General features: G+C 44.2%; 1 protein-coding gene across 2 annotated transcripts in view; it reads left to right on the plus strand.

Moving 5' to 3' along the window:
* Window positions 1-24,402, plus strand: part of NCOA7 (nuclear receptor coactivator 7) — a 234,944-nt gene that overhangs the window by 34,170 nt on the left and 176,372 nt on the right. Inside the window, exon 2 of one of the 2 annotated variants that reach the window (XM_040429099.1) lies at window positions 22,224-22,357. In XM_040429099.1, coding sequence (XP_040285033.1) covers window positions 22,308-22,357 — 50 coding nt within the window. In that variant the 5' untranslated portion in view covers window positions 22,224-22,307. The remainder of the gene's footprint in view (window positions 1-22,223; window positions 22,358-24,402) is intronic. The other variant, XM_040429098.1, reaches the window with a different exon arrangement.

Below are 24,402 nucleotides of genomic sequence, written 5' to 3' on the forward strand. Positions count from 1 at the left end.
TCCTAAAATGGCCCCAGAGTGAAAAAATGGAGAGAATTTGAGTAGCGTAGGAAGTGTTTATGTGGTAGAGTCTGCTCACTCCCTTTAATAAAAGCATCATTGGAAGCTGGAAGATTTGTTGGTTTCATGATGTCCAAAATAATGTATCAAATAAGTAGCTATATCTCAGTATATTATATATATATATTGTAGTTTCTGCTGTTCAACTGTCTGTTTATATCCATTGTCAAAAAAATCACGAAGAGGCCTGCGTGCCTTCAAATAACGGTGAATTGATTCTAAAACTTAACTTTTAATATCTTTTAAGATTTCCACTCTTATAAGGCTAGTTTCCCACTAGCGTTACAGAGATCCAGGAGGGGATAGCCTTCCAGAGGTCTGACATGGCCTCACTAAATATAATAGGGACTGGCTGCAATCTGGCAAATACCCGTGGGTCGTGCGGTGGTTAGCACTGGTGCCTTGCAGCACTGGGATCCTAGGTTCGAATATGACCAAGGACAACATCTGCATGGAGTTTGTATGTTCCCCCCGTGTTTGCGTGGGTTTCCTCCAGGTACTACGGTTTCCTCCCACACTACAAAGACATACTGATAGGGACCTTAGATTGTGAGCCACATTGGGGACAGTTGGTGGCTAATGTCTGTAAAGCTCTGTAGAATGTGATATGTCAATAAATATGGCCGGAGTTTTGTAAGGTTCCTAAATAAATCAAAGCGTCCAAAATGTTCTGAGGTTATTGCTAAATCCACTGTCACCTAATTTCCAGATACTGTATGTGTGAGTCCAGCCTAAGTGTATCCATAATGTTCCATTCACCTGACGGAGGCCAAAAGATTGTTTTTGGCCACTGTTGGGCCAGCATACACCAATATAGCAGCAAAAAAAAGCATGAAAAAACGTAGTAGACTACACTATTCCCAAAAATCAGGTACAGTAAAACATTTTTTTTTACAATGGGACCCATGGTACAGTGGGACACGTTGTAGCCTAATGTAGGTATAGGTTGGAACTTTTCCCGCATGTACATCAAATAGAGGGCCATAGAATAATACAAACAGACCATTTATTAGTCAAATAAGAATACTACATAACTGGTTGTATGACGATGGTCTGGTTGTTAAATATCAGTATGTGCATGAAAAGTTACCAATATGTCTGACTGAAAGAAGAAACGGATACAATTTCCCTACAGTTATGTGAGAAGCTAATATCCAATTATGTACAGCCGGTTAGATAGTTTCATTAGGCATTTACATTAAATTTTGTTGAAAGAGGTTGGCCACCTTCTGGCTTCTGTTGATCAGTGTACAGAATATGTAATGTGTCGATATGAGCACTTATTTATATAATCTTTTTGTTGATGTTTTGCTCCATTTTTTTGTATTTCATAAGCTATGAGCCTTGTTGACCATGTCTTTTGTGTTGTCCTTACGGACAAGCTGTACATAAAATGGCTGCTGATGGAGGGTCATGTGACCATCTTTACTTGTACTGTTGAAAGTTTGGTGCAGTGTGTTAAAATGGAGGAGCCTGTGATGTGTCTGGTCACATGACCCTCCATCAGCGGCCATCTTGTGGACAGGACCTCTATGTGGACAGCACAGAACAAGGGGCATGGCTTATGAAATATAGCAAACGGCACAGAATATCAACAAAGGATATATTAGTAAGTGCCATACACTGCGTGCAGAATTATTAGGCAAATGAGTATTTTGACCACATCATCCTCTTTATGCATGTTGTCTTACTCCAAGCTGTATAGGCTCGAAAGCCTACTACCAATTAAGCATATTAGGTGATGTGCATCTCTGTAATGAGAAGGGGTGTGGTCTAATGACATCAACACCCTATATTAGGTGTGCATAATTATTAGGCAACTTCCTTTCCTTTGGCAAAATGGGTCAAAAGAAGGACTTGACAGGCTCAGAAAAGTCAAAAATAGTGAGATATCTTGCAGAGGGATGCAGCACTCTTAAAATTGCAAAGCTTCTGAAGCGTGATCATCGAACAATCAAGCGTTTCATTCAAAATAGTCAACAGGGTCGCAAGAAGCGTGTGGAAAAACCAAGGCGCAAAATAACTGCCCATGAACTGAGAAAAGTCAAGTGTGCAGCTGCCAAGATGCCACTTGCCACCAGTTTGGCCATATTTCAGAGCTGCAACATCACTGGAGTGCCCAAAAGCACAAGGTGTGCAATACTCAGAGACATGGCCAAAGTAAGAAAGGCTGAAAGACGACCACCACTGAACAAGACACACAAGCTGAAACGTCAAGACTGGGCCAAGAAATATCTCAAGACTGATTTTTCTAGGTTTTATGGACTGATGAAATGAGAGTGAGTCTTGATGGGCCAGATGGATGGGCCCGTGGCTGGATTGGTAAAGGGCAGAGAGCTCCAGTCCAACTCAGACGCCAGCAAGGTGGAGGTGGAGTACTGGTTTGGGCTGGTATCATCAAAGATGAGCTTGTGGGGCCTTTTCGGGTTGAGGATGGAGTCAAGCTCAACTCCCAGTCCTACTGCCAGTTTCTGGAAGACACCTTCTTCAAGCAGTGGTACAGGAAGAAGTCTGCATCCTTCAAGAAAAACATGATTTTCATGCAGGACAATGCTCCATCACACGCGTCCAAGTACTCCACAGCGTGGCTGGCAAGAAAGGGTATAAAAGAATAAAATCTAATGACATGGCCTCCTTGTTCACCTGATCTGAACCCCATTGAGAACCTGTGGTCCATCATCAAATGTGAGATTTACAAGGAGGGAAAACAGTACACCTCTCTGAACAGTGTCTGGGAGGCTGTGGTTGCTGCTGCACGCAATGTTGATGGTGAACAGATCAAAACACTGACAGAATCCATGGATGGCAGGCTTTTGAGTGTCCTTGCAAAGAAAGGTGGCTATATTGGTCACTGATTTGTTTTTGTTTTGTTTTTGAATGTCAGAAATGTATATTTGTGAATGTTGAGATGTTATATTGGTTTCACTGGTAAAAATAAATAATTGAAATGGGTATATATTTGTTTTTTGTTAAGTTGCCTAATAATTATGCACAGTAATAGTCACCTGCACACACAGATATCCCCCTAAAATAGCTAAAACTAAAAACAAACTAAAAACTACTTCCAAAAATATTCAGCTTTGATATTAATGAGTTTTTTGGGTTCATTGAGAACATGGTTGTTGTTCAATAATAAAATTAATCCTCAAAAATACAACTTGCCTAATAATTCTGCACTCCCTGTATAGTCGTCTTACGTTCACATTGGTCAACAGTAACCCATTAGATACCAGAAACATATACAATGAATGGTGAGATGGTACTGAAATGGTACTGTATTGGTTAGTAGTGGTCATATTTGCAATTTCCTCCTGAATTTTCACAATTGTATGTAGAGTGCTGAGCACAGAGAAATGACTGTTAGCACTGACTGGTTGTGACATTGCTAAGTTTACATATAACAGTGTACTGTCTGGTTTTGTGGGTCATTACTAGATAATTGAGGTTTTTTAATAGTATTGGGAAACATAATGTCAGTGAATCAAACATGGCATGTAACATTTTCTGTTGTTTTAGGTACTGCTTATGAAACAATGAGCTTGTTTTGTTGTTCTGTGTGATATGAGTTATGACTTTCACTGTCTGACCTTTAAAGCTTTTAGTTTACCCCATTAATCTCAATTAGAGTCTAGATAACTTTGGTAGGTTTGTCAGATTTTTGGGTGCGTGAAAGTTTTATTGTAGCACGGTCAATACTTTTATTGAATTAAGCTACATGTGACTACTTTTTATTGTTCTAGTGGACATTGCTCTAAATTTGCTTAAAGGGAACCTGTCTTCCGAGTGTTTAATATTGATGACCTATCCTCCACCCCTGCCAATCAGATGTTTGAAGAGGGTACGTCACTCCAGTGAGCAGTACGTTCTTTTCCTAGACCAGTGACATCACGTTCATCGGTTACATGTTCTTGGTGCAGGTCAGTCCTCCAAAAGTGAATGGGTCTGGGCTGCAATTTCTTTTCAGTCTTATTTATTGAGATTTTACAAGGTATATCATACAGAGTAACAATCTGTCATACAGCACCTCATCTGTTATGCTTAACAAAACAGGATACACAAAGAACGAATAGCCTCCATACAGAATAAATACCTAAATCTTTATTAAATACACAATAAGTGCATATTAAAACATGGAAACAATAAGCAGCTAGTGAGACCTCCCAGATGAGGATCCTGAGGGGGCTGCAGAGATGGCCAGCCACAACAAATGGAACAATTTAACAAAAAGAGACACTGCCACTTAAGATTGCCCCTTGTGCACATTAAATTGCAATGGGGAGAAACAACCCTGCGTGTCGTCGGATTGGGGGCAGGACATATACCGGAAGGAGCATCAGTGCCGCGCCTCCACGTGACGGACGACACACACATCACATGATCACATGGCTCACACTCAAAAGAAAACATGTCCGCACGTACCACCCTGGAACGCACAGCCGGCCGACCCGAACTAAAATGCGCACGGACGGGCAGACCCGAGGTGATCTTGTGGTACAAAAACTCATTACCAGACCAAAGGCGCATCATACGCGCAATGACCCTATTATCGGGAGCATAGTATGTGCAAGTTTAACTCATGATTGTACATAGTATATACAAGTTTATCTTATGATTGTACCAAATACATATTACTAGATGATTAACATGATTTTAGTGAATATGTGAAAAATCCATAAATATTCATTACACACCAATAATTAATGGAAGAAATTAATAAAAAAAAGAGAATTCAAAATAAAAATGAAAACATATATGATTGATTTACAGTAACATAAGTGTATAACATTCGACCACCAGGTCGGTGTATATGAACTTAATTAACACTATGAGCAAAGTAAATATCATAAAACATGAATAATTGACTGAAAACCATTAAAGTACAAGCTTGTCGTGCTACCAAAGTAGTGAAGTGCCAAGTGCATCATGCAGTGCATAAAAAACAAGTGTGTGAATCAAAACGCACAATTTAACCAAAAACAAGTGTTATACAAAAATGACAATGTTTCGCCAAAATAGCAATATCAGAGGATCAACTATATAGAGTATATATAAGTTCATTCAAATCCAAAAAGTATGTTAAAAATCAGCCAATGAGGAATCCATTCATCCAATGTTTTGATCCACAACTAGCTCCTGTCCCACATATCCTCCCAATTGATTCACCATAAGTGGGTGAGTATATCTCCGTCTATTTTGTATTATCCCACTCCACCGACAGGTAGTGGGTATCACAACAGCCATAAGAGTAACTAAAATTAAAAAAAGCAAGGAATTAAAAACAATTAAAAGCAAAAAGGACCAGCAGCAGACCAAAGAAACAAAAAAAGCACCAAAGATAATATATATACACTAGAGAGTATAATACCACAAAGAATTATAAATACGGTGAAAATGACATGTCATCATTTAACCCTCCAGGTGCCACGCTATCAAGTTCATAAATCCATCTTACCTCTTTTTGAGCCAGCAATTTTTTCCAGTTGCCCCCTCTCAAGGAGATGAACACACAGTCAATACCCTTAACACGGAATCCAGAACGGTCGCAGTTGTTAAACTCTTTGAAGTGTCTGGGGATAGATTTGAATTTAATTTTATCATTTTCCTCTCTGGCCCCCTGTATCCCCAGAATATGTTCACGAACACGTCTTCTAAGTTCTCTCGAGGTCATGCCAACGTAAATACGCTGGCATGGACACGATGCCAAATATATCACCCCTAACATACTACATGTAATGTTATAAGTGATCGTGTACTGGTTTGAAAATTGAGTGGCTTTATCCACATTTGTACAGGCCACACACTTCCCGCATGGGGAACAACCCCATTTTGGGCCCCTAGATCCAAAAATCATAAATGGGTGTTCAACTGGGTGGTAACTCCTTACCAATATGTCCTTTAGCCATTTGGACCTCCTGTATCTGATTGATGGAGCCTCAGGGAGAACATCTCCCAAAGTTGGATCCAGATGTAACACCTCCCAATATTTCGACAATGCTGTTCTCATCTTTCTCCATTGAGGATTATATGTAGATATAAACCGAACCTTCTCATCATGTTCGCCTGTTCGTTTTTGCCGGATTTGGAGTAAATTATCTCTGCTGGCTTCTTTTGGTCTCTCATAACCCTGTGTTGTACATTTCGCTGGATATCCCCTCTCCTGAAACCTCTTGGAGAGATCATGAGCCTGTTTTTCAAACCATTCCTCTGTGGAGCAAATATGTCTAAGTCGTAGGAACTGGCTATACGGTATGTTGTGAATCAAGTTTCGGGGGTGACATGAATTGGCCCGCAATAACGCGTTCGTAGATGTCTCTTTTCTAAATAAATCTGTGGATATCCAGCCATCCTCATCAACTGAGATTCTGACGTCGAGGAAGTCCAAATTCAATTTGTCGATCCTATAAGTCAATTTGATATTCAAATCATTTTTATTTAATGACTCCATCAATCTACCGAATCCAGCCTGTGAGCCCTGCCACACGATGAAAATGTCATTCATGTAGCGGACCCACATCTGGACCCCGCCAATCGAGGGAGTCGATTCGGTAAGGAAGATCTTCCTCTCCCACAGCCCCAGGAACAGATTAGCAAAGGACGGCGCACAAGCCGCCCCCCTATTGCTGTCCCCTGGAGCTGCAGGTAGAAGACGTCCTTGAATAAAAGATAATTATGGGTGAGGACAAATTCTAACAACTCCATGATGAACTCACCCATTTTCTCCTCGACGTCGGACATCATCAGGAAAAATCTCACCGCCTCGATCCCATCCTTGTGTCGAATACACGTATATAGCTATTCTACATCACAGGTGGCTATCCACATGTCCGATTCCATCTGTAGACTATTCAAAGACCATTCGCAAGATGTCAGTTGTATCCTTTAAGAAAGTTAGTAATTGCTCAACCAAGGTTTTAATATGAAATCAGATTGCAAGCTGGCTCACATAAATTGCCCATGCCGGAAACAATTGGACGTCCCGGCGGACATGTCGCATGCGTGTGAATTTTCGGAAGCATGTATAGGCAGGAGTTTGGTGTACATGTATTTACAGATAGAGGCACATTGGAAATGTAGAAAAAAGTAAGCATACAAATAAAAATCTAAGAAAAAGTCAACTGGTCACTCTAACAAGCAAACAAAACAAAAGTCTCAGATAATATTAGATCGACAGTCTCTGTAGATCGGTCGTATTTGGGGATATATTAACCAAGCTCCCCAGTGGAGTACAAATCTATCCATGTTATGCTCCTTATAGGCCATAATCTTCTCATACATGCAGGTGTTATGGACTCGTTATGATTTCTGCTGTCGTAGGGATGACAGTAGATTTCCAACACCTGGTGATTGCCAATTAAGTCTACTTTCACACTCGCGTTTTGGCTTTCTGTTTGTGAGATCCGTTCAGAGCTCTCACAAGCGGTCCATAAATGTAGCACCATTGGGCATGACCGTAACACATGTAATAAGGTACCTCTGTTCCCGCATCCGCGCCAACAGAGATGCGAAGTGCCAGGATATATTCTGCTGAGTTTGTCAGGGGTAAAATACCATCTTAAACAGGTTTTAACGGCAGCTTCATACAAAGAAGTGCTGCGGAAAGTGACAGTGAGAAATTTGAATGTTGCTATCCAATCAACCTCGGGGATATTCACTTGTAGTTCTTTATCCCACGCAAGGAATGGAGTGGATTTGGAGAAGGTTAATTTAAAGCCCAGGGCCATATACAGGGCTGTATCGGAGTAACCCATAGCTCAAAGATTTTTTTATTGGCAACCACCTGCAAGGAGATTTGGATAGTAATAAGTGACGTACCTGCAGGTATTTAAAGAAATCCCCCTGGGAACCCCAAACTCCAGTTGGAGGTCAGGACTTAATGCTGCTATTTTTATATAGCTGGCTTACAAATTGGATACCCAGTGAACGCCATTGAAGTAAGTCTGTGTCTGTTAGGTGTAGTTCCAAGAGCTGTAATGGGGACACATCTAATAAAGAAGAGGGTTTGTGGTTGCTCTTTTGGTGAAATGTGCACCAGTGGTGGACCGAGACCATTAGCATAGCTGGTAAGAAAGGTATCTTGAGTTGAGAAACACTAAGGCAGTTGATAAGGAGAGTTCTGAGATGTTTAGTGGGTGCCAGTGCAGATTCTATTTGCACCCAAAGGGTCGTAGCATCCACCATTTCCTAAGCGACTGGGTCTGGGTTGCCAAGAAATAATCCAACAGATTTGGAAAGACCTAGCCCTCCCCGTATTTTGGCTTTAGTAAGGACGCTTGCGGCGATCCGGGGTTTGTTACCTGACCACACAAAGTTATTAAGTAGGCCCTGTGCTCTTCTAAAGAAATGGTTGGGGACTTTAATAGGAACAGTCCTAAAAAGAAATACGAGTTTTGGTAAGATTAGCATTTAAAAAGTCGCGATGCAGCCTATCCTTGAAATTTCATACTTGCTATACGAGGCAGTGTCTTGTTTGATCATGTCTATTAAGGGAATATAGTTCAGATGGTAAAGGCGTGAGATCGCCGAAGGAATAGCAATACCTAAATATTGTATACTTTCATGTCTCCAATCAAATGGGAAGTCCCGTTTTAAGGTGTACAATAGTTGGTCTGGGATATTTAAAGGGAACCTGTCACCGGGATTTGATGTATAGAGCTGAGGACATGGGTTGCTAGATGGCCGCTAGCACATCCGCAATACCCAGTCCCCATAGCTCTGTGTGCTTTTATTGTGAAAAAAAAAACGATTTGATCCATATGCAAATTACCCTGAGATGTGTCCTGTCCCTGAGATGAGTCCAGCGTGAAGGAGCCCAGCACCGCCTCGCATCCTCAGAATCTCCTCTTGCTCCCCGACGTCAGACAGCCAGAGCGCTGTAATCTCGCGATGCCCGAGCTAGCGCATGCGCAGTTCCTTCCCTGAGGCTGATGCCAGCACAGGGAAGGAACACTATGAGGACACTGTGCATGCGCTAGCTCGCGCATCGCGAGATTACAGCGCTCTGGCTGTCTGACGTCGGGGAGCAAGGAGGAGATTTTGAGGATGCTGGGCTCCTTCACGCTGGACTCATCTCACGTACAGGACACATCTCCGGGTAATTTGCATATGGATCAAATCTTTTTTTCCCACAATAAAAGCACACAGACCTATGGGGACTGGGTATTGCAGATGTGCTAGTGGCCATCTAGCAACCCATGTCCTCAGCTCTATACACAAAATCCCGGTGACAGGTTCCCTTTAACGGAAGGATTTGGTCTCATTGACCTTATAGTATAAGCGGCCGTATTCTTTGAAGAGGGGGCTGCTGGTAGAGCAGTCCGAGGAGAGGATAAAGTCAGGAGCACATTATCCGCATATAGGGATATGCAATGTTGTTTACCACCTGGGCTGCAATTTCAATGGATGGTGCTGTGCTTCATATTCTGTGAAGAGGCCTCTTTAAGCAACTAATCGGTGGCAGTACTGGATGTCAGAACCCTACTGATCAGATATTGATGACCTATCCTAAACAATAGGACATCAATATTAAACACCCAGAAAACCCTGTTAAGATTTTGCTTAAGTACCATTATTATACCTGTACAGTAACTCCTGTCAAGAAAAAAAAATTGTAAAGGTCATATATTAGTCCATAGTAAAGCTGGCCATACACGAGATTAAAGTTGGCTGAAATTTTGCCCACTTCAGCCACCAATCTTCTGTCTGTCAAAATTGTGATCAGCAAGTTCGCTAAATTTTGCCCGTTGTCAGCTGAAATTACATGCGTATGGTATGATCTTCATCTGATGAATTAATCAGATTATTTGACCAAGGAGTCCATTTTTAAAACAAATCTCCCCCTCCATTTATATACACTGTGTAAAGTGCAGATGGCAGGTGCAGTGTTTTTGAATGGAGGAGGCTGGTTTATATGTCTGGTCACATGACCCTCCATCAGCAGCCATCTTATGGACAGGACCTTTATATGGACAGCACAGAAGATCTGCCTAACAAGGGGACATGGCTTATGAAATATAGCAAATGGCACAGAATATCAGTAAAGGCTATATTAGTAAGTGTCATATGGTTATCTTACATACACATTGGTACCAAGTAGCCAGAAAGTGGCCAACCCCTTTAAATAGGGCAACATATTTATGTGATAGATCCAATTTAGAACCCAATGTTAGTTTAAACATTGCTAGATATACACTGAATGCACTCTGAGGACAGTACCACTCAGACTACCTCACTATCTTATACCTCTAATGCTAAAAAGATCTGAGGAAAATAAATAGCCGGCAGACATCACCTATAGATTCTGACTTATGGATTATTTCTAAGCTCCCAACTTGACAGTTGATTAAGGGGAATGCCAGAATATTTCTAATGTCTGCCGTCAAGGCACACATGGATCAGACATTTTGTACCATTTCCAACAATGCAATGCAACACCAAAAAATGTGTCTGCCCCATTGAAATAACATGTATGGTTATAATAATATAAACATAAATAATATGTAGGGCTGCAGCTAACGATTATTTGAATAATCGATTAGTAGTTGTCGATAATTTCATCGATTAATCGTGAAAAAACACCAAAATGACAAAAAAAGGGGTTTATATTATTTTACTTGAAAAATTATGTTCAAAGGCCATAGTAAAACAATTTTAGGAGTTACATATTTGTAAAAAAGACAACATGTCCACATGGTCAGGGCTGAGGCTTGCTCTCTTCTTACACACTATGTTGCCTGTTGCAGAGAAGAGGCGTTCCGATGGTGTGGATGTACTTGGGATAGACAAGTATGATCTTGCAAGTTTAACCAATGTAGGATACCTGTCTTCGTTAGACTTCCACCAGCTCAAAGGGTTGCCATCCTTGTGGAGAGGCTTCTCAGCAAAATAGGACTGTACTTCATTTCTGATGACTGTGTTAATATCCTCCTCCTTGTGTTGTCCCTCTGTGTCCTCTTCACTGCTGCCACCAGACTCAAGGAGAGTCTCCAGTATCGAGGATGTTCTTGATGTTGAAGGTCCTGGCTCAGCATCAGCTGTAGAAGTAGACGTGGTAGTTTCTGAATCCTGCTGCACCTCCAGGATCTCGGTTCTTCTTAGAGCAAGCAGCTCCGTCTGCACTTTTGCCTGCACATTTATAATTTGTTCACATTTCAGAGACTTCCACTTCCTAAATCTTGGGTCCAGCGCAGCAGAAATAATGACAGGATTTAGAACCTGTTCTGATAGGATATCACGCCATCTGCTGTGAAGCTGGTCCTTTGCAGTGGCTTGGAAGCATCTCATGACCTCAACAACCCCTTGACAAGTGCAGGCATTGAAGATAGAGATGGATACTCTTGCCCAATCATGAACACAGTGGCACACTCAAAAGGCTTAAGTGCAGTACAAAGCTCCTCAAGAACAGTCCACTGTTCTGGCTTTAGGTCCCAATAATGTTTGCCCTTTATGGTAACTGATGGGTCTGACAGGGTTGCAGTACCTGGCCACCTTTGCTCAAGGAGTCTGTCAGCCATATAGTAAGTGCTGTTCCATCTGGTGCTGACATCTTGCACAAGCTTATGTTCTGCGGCAGAGGCGGCTCTTCCATTAGGCCACTTAGGCAGCCGCCTAAGGCCTCGCGCTGGTGGGGGCCTCGCTCTGGCTCCCACCAGCACCTGACACCGCCGCAATTTAATTGTCTGCTCCTACGGACCGGACGGACCCGTCACCTAAGACACACACACACACTAGTAGTAACTAAGTTAAGATGAGCCGCCGCGGCCAGGCCGCTCGAGCCCCTCTGCTCTCTGCCTCTTTAAGAGAGCAGAGGCTGCTGGCCGGCTCAGAGCGTGCCGCCGCACAGGCACGTCTCTATGCAACAGCAGACACGCCCCCTTCCCTCAGAGCGCTGCGCAGGCAGGGAGAGAAGAAGCGCCATCTCACCTCACCGCCACCGGCTGTGTGCCTTTGTCTGTTGTCCGGTGACCCGACGCCGACCCAACTGTTCTGGCTGCCGCCAGCGCTGCCCTGAAGACAGTGTCAGTGGTGGTGGACTCACTGGACTGTCTGTCACTGTGGATTGTGGAAGAATTAGAATCCTCCAAGGACCAAGGTGGTCAGGTGTGTGTCCCACTCCCTGTCCTGCTGGCCGCTGTACCCCTCCTCCGAGTCCCCCCTCCCTGGCTGTCGCCTGATCTGATATTAAGAGAGAGAATAAGTTGGGGACTGACAAATGTGCATTCGGGGGGGGGGTAAGATGTTGCTGCAAGGCAAGCCTCATGATGGAGGGGTCTAGGGGACTGAGAAATGTGCAATGGGGGGGGCCTTTCTCAGTCCCCTAAACCCCCTCCATGAGGCTTGAGGCTTGCCTGGCAGCACATCTTACCCTCCTCCCCCCAATTGCACATTTCTCAGTCCCCCTCCATGAGGCTTGCCTGGCAGCACAATTACCCGTGCAATTTGGGGGGGGGGGGGGTAGGATGTGTAAGGCTACTTTCACACCTACGTTCAGGTGTCCGCTCGTGAGCTCCGTTTGAAGGGGCTCACAAGCGGCCCCGAACGCAGCCGTCCAGCCCTAATGCATTCTCAGTTGACGCGGATCCGCTCAGAATGTATCAGTCTGCCAGCGTTCATCCTCCGCTCCGCTCAGTGAGCGGACACCTGAACGCTGCTTGCAGATCCGTCCGCAAGCAGCGTTCAGGTGTCCGCTCACTGAGCGGAGGCTGAACGCTGGCAGACTGATGCATTCTGAGCGGATCCGCCTCCACTGAGAATGCATTAGGGCTGGACGGATGCGTTCGGGGCCGCTTGTGAGCCCCTTCAAACGGAGCTCACAAGCGGAGCCCCGACGCTAGTGTGAAAGTAGCCTAATAGACAGACTAAGGATACTATACCAAGTGTTTTTGTTTGTAGTTAATCTTTATTAGCGCTTGCATATCTTGTGTTCGTGGGGGCCTCATGTTCCAGTTTCGCCTAAGGCCTCGCAAAGTCTAGAGCCGCCTCTGTTCTGCGGTACCCATCTGCTTCTGCTTCTCCTTCAACTTGGTGCTGGCTAATTCACTTTTTTTAAAGTGTTCAACCAGTCCTCTAGCAGCACTGACGGCTCTATCAATACCTGAATTTGTCATTGCAGCATTAATAACAAGCTGCAAAGTGTGGCCAGTGCAGCGGATACTGGACCATCCATGCTTCTCCTCCAGGATGGTCGCAGCAGCCACCATGTTTGCAGCATTGTCATAATTTTTTTAGGTGGAATTTGAGATCTATCCAAAACCTCCTCTAACCATTCTGCAATGTGTGCGGCTGTGTGTCTCTCCTCCAGGGGCATGTTTGCCAGACAGATTTTATCTTCCAATCTTCCCCTATGTAGTAGCATGTAATGCCAAGGTAAGCCTCAGTTGCTACGCTGGTCCATATGTCTGCGGTCAACGCTATTCTGCTCTTATTATGGTGAATGGTATCCGTCACATGCTGAAAGGTCTCCTTGTACTTCCTCTCCATTAGTGTGGTGAAATGGGTTCTTGATGGAAGCTTGTATGAAGGATTTAGTGCACTGACCATGCTATTGAATCTTTGTCTTCAACCATGGACAGTGGTCGCATGTCAGTGACTAACATTTTTAATACAGCATTTGTGAGAACAGAAGCTTGTGCTGGTGTACATTGGGGATTTACATGCACAAATTTACTCATGGAGCGCTGCCTCTTCCTGAAATGATTGAAAAGCAATCTATTAGTAAAAAAAATCTATTTCTGTCTAACTACTCACATTCATGTATATGAGTAGGTTTGACAAAAAGAGCTTTTTACCTGCATAATACATAATTTATTACTTACGGGGCTATTCCTTCCTCTGTGACGCCAACCTGCTTCTTTCTCAGGTGCTCGTTCATCACGGTTGTGCTTCCGTGCCACGCCAGCGCTGATTTGCAGATTTTGCAGACAACCAACTTGTTGGATGGATGTTGAGTGAAGTGCTCCCATGCCTTGCATGACTTTGTCCGCACGCTTTTCTCAGGGGTCACAGTCTCACCAGCGTCAGCCATAATGCAGTTAGTGCTGGTGGGAGAGGGGTTTAGTACTAGGACATGCAGGAAACAGGTTAAATAACATGACATAACTTATACAGTAGAGCAGTGCACATCTGTCTCTCACAACCGCAGTCCCGCACCACTGGACTCTGGAGGTAGTAGACCTAATGGGGACAGAAAAAACAGCAGCAGCATATTAACAAATGTATCCACTACTGACTTCCCGCACCACTCACCACAGCCCTTCCTCACCTTGCAGTGTCTCTCTCAGTGGGATTCTCACTACTGCACCGCACCACTGGACTCTGGTCAGGAGGTAGAAGACCAATAGCTTATTGCACATTCAATCTCCAAGTACTCCTGCTAATACTATTATCCTGTGGATGACACTGTTATGGGGGATCTGTGGATGACACTGTTATGGAGGGGATCTGTGGATGACACTGTTATGGAGGGGATCTGTGGATGACACACTGTTATGGAGGGGATCTGTGGATGACACACTGTTATGGGGGGGATCTGTGGATGACACACTGTTATGGGAGATCTGTGGATGACACTATTATGGGGGATCTGTGGATGACACTATTATGGGGGATCTGTGGATGGCACTGTTATGGAGGGGATCTGTGGATGGCACTGTTATGGAGGGGATCTGTGGATGGCACTGCTATGGGAGGGGGATCTGTGGATGGCACTGCTATGGGGAGGGGGATCTGTGGATGGCACTGCTATGGGGAGGGGGATCTGTGGATGGCACTGTTATGGGGAGGGGGATCTGTGGATGGCACTGTTATGGGGAGGGGGATCTGTGGATGGCACTGTTATGGGGAGGGGGATCTGTGGATGGCACTGTTATGGAGGGGATCTGTGGATGGCACTGTTATGGAGGGGATCTGTGGATGGCACTGCTATGGGAGGGGGATCTGTGGATGGCACTGCTATGGGGAGGGGGATCTGTGAATGGCACTGCTATGGGGAGGGGGATCTGTGGATGGCACTGTTATGGGGAGGGGGATCTGTGGATGGCACTGTTATGGGGAGGGGGATCTGTGGATGGCACTGTTATGGGGAGGGGGATCTGTGGATGGCACTGTTATGGGGAGGGGGATCTGTGGATGGCACTGCTATGGGGAGGGGGATCTGTGGATGGCACTGCTATGGGGAGGGGGATCTGTGGATGGCACTGTTATGGGGAGGGGGATCTGTGGATGGCACTGTTATGGGGAGGGGGATCTGTGGATGGCACTGTTATGGGGAGGGGGATCTGTGGATGGCACTGTTATGGAGGGGATCTGTGGATGGCACTGTTATGGAGGGGATCTGTGGATGGCACTGCTATGGGAGGGGGATCTGTGGATGGCACTGCTATGGGGAGGGGGATCTGTGAATGGCACTGCTATGGGGAGGGGGATCTGTGGATGGCACTGTTATGGGGAGGGGGATCTGTGGATGGCACTGTTATGGGGAGGGGGATCTGTGGATGGCACTGTTATGGGGAGGGGGATCTGTGGATGGCACTGTTATGGGGAGGGGGATCTGTGGATGGCACTGTTATGGGGAGGGGGATCTGTGGATGGCACTGTTATGGGAGGGGGATCTGTGGATGGCACTGTTATGGGTAGGGTGATCTGTGGATGACACTGCTATGGGGAGGGGGATCTGTGGATGGCACTGCTATGGGGAGGGGGATCTGTTGATGGCACTTCTATAGGGAGGGGGATCTGTGGATGGCACTGCTATGGGGAGGGGGATCTGTGGATGACACTGCTATGGGGGGGATCTATGGATGACACTATATAGCATCTCATGCTATATGTGTCATCCACAGATCTCCCCCATAACAGTGTCTCCATACACCGGCCCTGCCACTCACAGCAGTATATATTATCTAAAGAGTATTCCTTAACCCTGCAGTAACTTTTACTTGAACTTTAAATCAGCGCTATGCATTGATCTTTAATACCTTACAAAATCAAATACAATGAAGCTCCGGTAACAGGCAGAGCGGGCGGCGGCATAACGTCACTCACTCACGTGACGCGCCTGCTCCACCCACTTTATAAATGAAGCAGGAGGAGCAGGCGCGTCACGTCAGTAAGTGACGTTAGGTCCTTTTGGTTCCAGGACATGGGTTTGAGGTGTTTCTCCCATGTTTTTTTTTACCCTTGATGACTTTGACTTCGTAGCTCACTCCCAGGTGGCTGTTTTCCTTTGAAGCCTATGGGAGTTATGAAACAGCCAAGCACAATGGTGCGGCATTTCTGCCTGCCATTTATAGAACAAGTTCAAGAAAAGAAAACACTTATATGAAGAAACAATTTAGGCCTCAGAGATCCTTAGAAATATAAGTGCTGCATTGTTCCCATAAGAGATTTCAATAATTCTCTTTAACTGATCAGTAGGGTGCTGTCATTAAGACTGCCACTAGGCACCACTTAATCCATTCAGTGGTAGGTAAAGAATTTACAGAAATAAAACTCCACAGTATGGTACCAGAATTTTACTATCGTTACAATGTGTTATAGACAGATCCATGAAGCATATATATTATATCCTCCTTTTTTTGGATAATGTAAGCAGTCCTATTGCCACAATAGAACTGAGAGATGGTAGAAACCTTTAATTATTGCTGCAAGTGAAGGTTATTATTGGTTGCAGGAACATAATGTGCCCTTGTGTTCCATTGTTCTGATGATCAAACTCAGGCTATGCAAATTTTCTCGGAAGGCATGCCTTATACAGCGACAAACATTTGTGATGCGCTTTTACTCACAGGGACTCAAAGCGCAGGGATAGTTGAGATCTGTGCAGGATTTGTACTCCAGTCTCACTGAGCACAGCCTATAAGGGTCCATCATCCACACGTCCGTAGAATGGGTCCGCATCCGTTCCGCAATTATCTGAAACGGGTGCAGACCTATTCATTCTCTATGGGGCCGGAAGAGATGCATTCCCGCGCTATCACAGAATTTGGAGCGCACTGCTGTCAGCAAGCTCATGTTCCCTCAGCTGCACAGGGGAGAAGGAGTCACTCTCTCCCTCCCCCTGTGCCACGCTGCCAATGAGGAGAGACGGGAGGAGGAGGGGCGGGTGCACTCCGCCACCAATGATAATTAATGTCTAATACAAATACAGGAGGCGGTGCCCAGCCTATATGAAAGGAAGATGCGATCAGCGACAGTTAACCCCTGCTGATCGCAGCTCCCTGTCAGAGGCAGGGTGCCGGCTGTGTAATTCTGCGCCGACACACCCGCCTCCTGTATTAAACGTTAATTATCATTGGTGGCGCAGTGCGCCCTCCCCAGTATTAAAAACATTGGTGGCATAGTGCGCCCTGCCCCCCATTAAAAACATTGGTGGCGCAATGTGCCCTCCCCAGTACTAAAAACATTGGTGGGGCAGTGCGCCCCCCCCCCCACTATTAAAATCATTTGGTGGCAGTGGCCACAGGGTCCCCTCCCCTCCTCCTCATTGGTGGCAGTGGCAGCTTCTGATCGGAGCCCCAGCAGTGTAATCCCAGGGCTCCGATCGGTTACCATGGCAGCCAGGACGCTACTGAAGCCCTGGCTGCCATGGTAATCTCCCTGCTGCTGTGTGTACTATGCACAGGGCAGCAGGGAGAGTGTAAAGTCCTGTTCACCCTAATAGAGATCTATTCAACTATTCTACTCTATCAAAAGATACCAGGTTATAGCCCCTAAGGGGGGAAATAGTTAATAAATAAACAGTAAAAAAGAAGTAAAAAAAAAATGAAATATTAAATATAAATCCCCCTTTCCCAATTTTACATATAAAATATAGAAACAATAAATAAATAAACATATCACATATTGCCACGTCCGAAAAGTCCAAACTATTAAAATATTTGAAAAAAAATCTCCTATGTGGTGAACGCCGTAACAGCAATTCTTTTTTATATATTTTTTTTAATGAAAATGCACAGAATATCGGTATAAGTTATCGGCTATCGGCATGGAAGTTCACAGGTTTTCGGTATCGTCTCTAAAAAATCAATATCAGTCAATCCCTAGTCCTTACTGACTCCTTTTTTGGGCCGTTACAGATTTAGAAATTTCCTTTCTCTCTCTCTCCAGGAGTATTACAATGTAAAGATGATTCTCATGCAGAGATGGTTAGTCTCCGTAGCTTGAGGCCCACTACTGAGGAGTGGTGCACATGGACTTTTCCTCCTCTCTACCTCCCTGCTAACACTAGACTCTCCAAGGTTAGGGCTGGGGCCAGCCCACATCTAATCTCCTACAGGGACTGAGCCATGATTGTTAAAGGGGTTGTCTCATTTCAGCAAGTGCCATTTATCATGTAGAGAAAGTTAATACAAGCCACTTACTAATGTATTGTGATTATCCATATTGCTTCCTTTGCTGGCTGGATTCAATTTTTCATTGCATTATACACTGCTTGTTTCCATGGTTACAGACCACTCTGCAATCCATCAGTAGTGGTGGTGCTTGCAGGGTGGTTGTAACCATGGAAACAAGCAGTGTATAATGCGATGGAAAAATGAATCCAGCAGGAATATGGATAATAAAATACATTAGTACGTGGCTTGTATTAACTTCTTCTATATAATAAATGCTATTTGCTGAAGTGAGACAACCCCTTTAACCCTAACTCTGCCATCCATACATGGCTATGCTGGGTATAGTACATAACATGACAATACATAACAGCATATTACATAACTATGCAATACATTAGCTAACAAACCATTTGCAGATACCCCCTGCTCTGGGGTACTGCATGTCCAGTAGGAATCGACCGATTATCGGTTTTACCGATATTATCGGCCGATATTCAGGATTTTGACAGTTATCGGTATCGGCATCCATTTTGCCGATATACCGATAACGTATGGGGAACAAGGATCGCGCTGCTGTCAGCGCTCTCCGTGTTCCCTCAGCAGCACAAGGGAGAAGGAAGCAGTGTCTCCCTCCCCATGTACCACTGCCACCAATGAGAGGAGGGAGGACAAGAGGAGGGGAGGGGCTGTGGCCACTGCTCCACCAATGAAGATAAGTCTCTCATTTATTCATATACAGGAGGCGGGAGCTGGCTGCAGAATCACATAGCCGGCTCCCGACCTCTATGAGCGGTAGCTGCGATCCGCGGTAGTTAACCCCTCAGGTGCTGCGGATCGCAGCTACCGCTCATAGAGGTCGGGAGCGGCTATGTGATTCTGCAGCCAGCTCCCGCCTCCTGTATATGAATGAATAAGAGATTTATCTTCATTGGTGGTGCAGTGCGCCCCCCCAAGCCCCCCAGTATTAATCATTGGTGGCGCAGTGCGCCCCCCACCCCAGTATTAAAAACATTGGTGGCGCAGTGCGCCCCCCCCACCCAAGCCCCCCCAGTATTAATCATTGGTGGCAGTGGCCACAGGGTCCCATCTCCCCTCCTCCTCCGATCGGAGCCCCAGCAGTGTAAGCCTGGGGCTCCGATCGGTTGCCATGGCAGCCAGGACGCTATTGAAGCCCTGGCTGGCATAGTCAGCTCCCTGCTGCTGTGCGCACAAAGCACAGAGCAGCAGGGACAGTGTGAGATACTATTCACCCTGATAGAGCTCTATCAGGGTGAATAGGACAAGGGTTCTAGTCCCTAAGGGGGCTAAAAGTTAGTAAAAAAAAGTAAAAAAAATATTAAGTATAAATGAAAAAGAAAGATTTATAAAAAAAAAAAATACACGTTAACAATAAACATATTCATTTTCAGCTGATTTGTGTAGGATTTTTTCCCCCCACAAATTATCGGTATCGGCCCTAAAAAATCTATATCGGTCGATCCCTAATGTCCAGTCATTGTGATTGTGTTATTATTGGCATATAAATGGTGAAAATTTAAGTTAATGTTAACTATATATAAGTTAACATTAACTTAAATTTTCACCATTTATATGCCAATATTAACACAATATTACTCAGTTTCTGCATGCTTGATCAATATATTTAAAACTTAGGTGTCACAGGGTAGGTCTTCTTTAAGAATGTCCTCTTGGTGCAATCTAACAATAATGATACCTGCTAGTGCCCCTCAAACAGTATGATATCCCTTTAGTTTCCCCACAGAGTTGGATGCCCCCTTAGTGTCCCCCTTACAGTACTATGTTCCCTAAGTGCCTCCTCACAGCAGGGTGATCCGTTGGTTCCCCCACACAAAATGCTCCTTTAGTGCCCTTGACACAATGGGATGCCTTCTTAGTGCCTCCCCACACAGTATGATGCCCTCTTAAATTCCCCCAGCACAACATGATGTCCTCTAAGTGCCTCGCCTTTAAATGCTCCCCTCAGAGTGATGCCCCCATAAGTGGCTTCAACCCAGTATGATGTCCCCTTAAATGCCCTCATACAGTATGATGACCCCTTAAGTGGTCTCCACACAGTATGATGCCCCATACACAGAGTGATTCCCTCTCATAGTTATGCCCCTTTAAGTGCCCCCCACATACAATGATGCCCCTTCATAGTGCTTTGCCCCCTTAGGTGGTCACTCGCACATTGTGATGCCTCTCAAAGTTGTGCCCACTTATTCAGCTCTCCCCTGAGTCAATACAGTGTAGGACCACCTTTTGTTGCAATTACAGCTGCAAGTCTTTTGGTGTATGTCTCTACCGGCTTTGCACATCTAGAGGCTGAAATTTTTGCCCATTCTTCTTTGCAATTTTCAAGTCTTGCCACAGATTCTCAATGGGATTTAGGTCTGGACTTTGACTGGGCCATTCTACTACATGAATATGCTCTGATCTAAACCATTCCATTGTAGCTCTGGCTGTATGTTTAGTGTTGTTGTCCTGCTGGAAGGTGAACCTCCGACCCAGTCTCAAGTCTTTTGCAGCCTCTACCAAGTTTTCCTCCAGGATTGCCGTCAATTTAGCTCCATCCATCTTCTCCTCATTTTAACAATCTTATATAGGGCATGTCAGAAGACTGCATCTCTAAAGTCTGTAAGCTGAGATCCTAAAGCTCTCTATACGCAAGATAAAAGTTGGCCAAAATGGCTGACTTTGGCCATTTCAGCCAATCGTCGTTGGAAGAAATTAACCGATATTAGTGTGATGAAAATGTGTTTGGTTGGGCTGGAAAATTTGGGACGTTGCTGGCTGAAAGTACATTTGTATGGCTTGAGCGGCCAAATTTGCCCAATCATTTTCCACTGTGCACCAGCCATAGGGAGTCAGTTTTCGATCTGTTTAGTCTCTTCTGTTGCTTTTAGTATCATCTGTATTAATGATTCCACTGAGGACGGTTGGACAGCCTTGTAGCTGATCTTTACCTTTTCTTGGGATGTCTAGTGGGTTTACCTACAATACAAACTTATCCCCTATCAACAGCATAGAGGTTAAGTATCAAATTAGTGGGGGATCCAGAGAATGGGTGCCCTATTTCCAAGAACTGAGAAAGCCGAGTACACCGCCCAGGTTCATGGATCCATCTCATTTTGCTATGAGCTAAGTTAATTAACATACGGCTCCCCCTCTTTACAATCACAGCAGTGTTGGCAAACAACTGTCGAAAGTATGCCAACCTGTTGTGTATTATCGCATCTTTCTATTTTATCTCAAAGGAAACCTTGCACATCCGTAAATTTCATATTTCCATTATTCTATCTGAAGTCTAAGGGCCTTGTTACATGGGCGAGTAATCGCGTGAATGGGTGCTCATAACAAGGCTCGTTTCCGATCCTTCTCCTGTATAAGTAGCCAGCAGCCAATAGCCTCTCGGCTGATTGGGGATTTATGTGGGCATAAAAATGCTTGCATGATGGTACGGTATGCCAACTGAATGGGGATGAACTATAGCGCTGTTAGATAGCTGACACATAGATGTATAGAGTCACACTGGGTGTGCATTGTAACATTTCCTATGGAGTATTGTGTTCAGAACAGCCCCTGGGGCAAAAATTGTGCAATAAATGTTACCATCTACTCCTAGTCTGATGGCATAATATACTGTACCAAAATACTGCCTATTGTATACCTGTTTTGCAACGGTTATGTTTTCCTCTTGGCACATTGTGTGGACCATGTGACCCATTTTATGTCACTGAAGTTTATTGCTCCTTCTGCCAGGAGATGCAGTTGACGTCTGATCACTCGGTGAGCAGGTTGTCTATTAAATATACTTCTTTTGTGTTCATGAAGCAGGAAGAACAGCAGTGAAAATGACTCCATGAAAAGGAAATCACCTGACTCCGGACCTTGCTCTGGCTGCTCACAGTATTCAACATGGACAGCAAGGAAGAAAAGAAGGAGAGAAGACCAGGCTACTTTGCTAGGTTGGTTCTTGATTAATCCTTGTGCTATTAGAGTAGACTTCATGCTTTCCCTGTGGACATTCTTGGCAAGCAGTCTAGCACGTCAAATGTCCCTTACATAAAATGAGGGAGATCATGTAGAGATTGTTTCTATTAGAAATATGTATGTACAAAATGCTAAACTAATATACAATGATGTGTTTTATTTCTCGACAACTTGTAAAAGCTTGCACTAAATAAATAAAACAACAAGGTAAGTTTTATTCTGCTATTGTTGCCTCCTAAAGGGACACTAAAGTAGTCCATAGACATAAGATGTCGTTATCGCCCCCGGCCTCCTTATAAACATGCACACAAGGTTCATTCAAATCTGCATGTTTATGGGATTATAGGCTATATATCTTTCTTAATGCTATCACTTAACAATAAAATAAAAACAACTCTGAAGGGCCCTTTACACGGCCAAGAATCGTACAGATTATCGCTAACGAGCATTCATAGTAACACTCGTTAGCGATGATCTGGCAGTGTAAATTTGTTGCTGATTACCCAATGAACAATTGAAATGCTCGTTCTTCACGTAATCTGATCGTTTGTATGCACGCAAAAGTGATCGTTTACAGGCATCATATCGTGCCACGTAAACACGATCTCCTGCCCACAAACAGCCAGTATGGGAAAGAGCAATGGCAGTAGCGATTGCCCCTCATACTCTGGAAGAGATCGCTGCATGTAAATGCAGCTGTCTCCTCCATTAGCGATCAGCAGATTGTCTATCTAGCAGACTATCTACTGTAATATTATCCTGTGTAAAGGGACCTTTAGTGGAGGTAAATTGGCACAGCTTTTATTAGGTAACCTATACTGTTTAAATTGTAACTCATGTTTTCATAAAAAAAATCTATTTTAGCATATGTTACTGCTGCTGCAGCATTATGCTTAAAGCAATCTTTAGTTTCTTCACACACCACTGTTTTACTTGAGTTTTTCCCTTAGTTATGGCTGTTTTAACTCCTACAATATGAAGATCTTCTAAGACCAAAACTACTTTCCATCACTTCACATACGCACTTTCTGTAGCCAGCGGCTTCCTGCCAGCCAATCAGATTAGATTAATGAGAGACACGCTTCCTCACTCTGAAGCCTAATGTAGGCGTACAATGCCCCAGTCTTCTGTTTATACTAAAAGGAAGACAGACAAGCCATAGCAACAGTCTATTTAAGGGACCAGTGGAAAGGGACAGAGGACATTAATGAAAGCTAGTTATTATAAGGTAATTACAGAATTTTTGTACAAACAACTCAGGTATACATGCCTAGCTCTAATAAACTAGCAAATAAAAAAAAATGACAGTTACCCTTTAACTAATCAATAATGTCATAAATCTATAACCATAAACGTAATTTACCAATAATCAAAATTAATACTCAGCAATCAGCATAATATAATATGTATTATTATAATAATAATAATCACAATAAAGATGAGCTCAGCCATAAGCTTGACAAAATCAGAACAGTGGATGTGTGGGTGGTTGGAAGGGGGTTGAAGAAGCAGCATCCAGGCCATTAGGTAAGACAGACAAAGTCCAAAACTGCTCAGCTTTATACCTGAATTGCTCTGTCAAAATGGACGCCTTAACCAATAAACAAACTGTTTCTGAGGCACGAAAACCTTCCCCATGATCCACCAGACGATTGGCCATAACAAAAGGCTAATCCCCTGACTGTTGACCGTAGAAAATAGGACCCCAGCAACAGTCCAGTCTCTTTTCTCCATGCAACATACACACTGACAAGATTGTCTGGAGTTGGGGAGTACACAGGACTGGCTGAGAATTATTTCTATCATGTGAAATCCCCTGACAAATTCTGCCCAAGTGATGGCAACAGCAGCCTAAACCAGTCACAACAAAGTTGCCATTCAAGGCACATCTGACCATCTATGGCAACCAACTCTCTTGGTGGGAAAAATTCCCTCCAAAAAACAACCAGAGGGATCCACATTGGATGAACTTAAACCCATGTGGATCCCTCCTCATAGTCCGGGATCCTTACATTCCATC

The sequence above is a fragment of the Bufo bufo genome, chromosome 4, assembly GCF_905171765.1.
Source record: "Bufo bufo chromosome 4, aBufBuf1.1, whole genome shotgun sequence".
In the NCBI taxonomy this organism is placed as follows: Eukaryota; Metazoa; Chordata; class Amphibia; order Anura; family Bufonidae; genus Bufo; species Bufo bufo.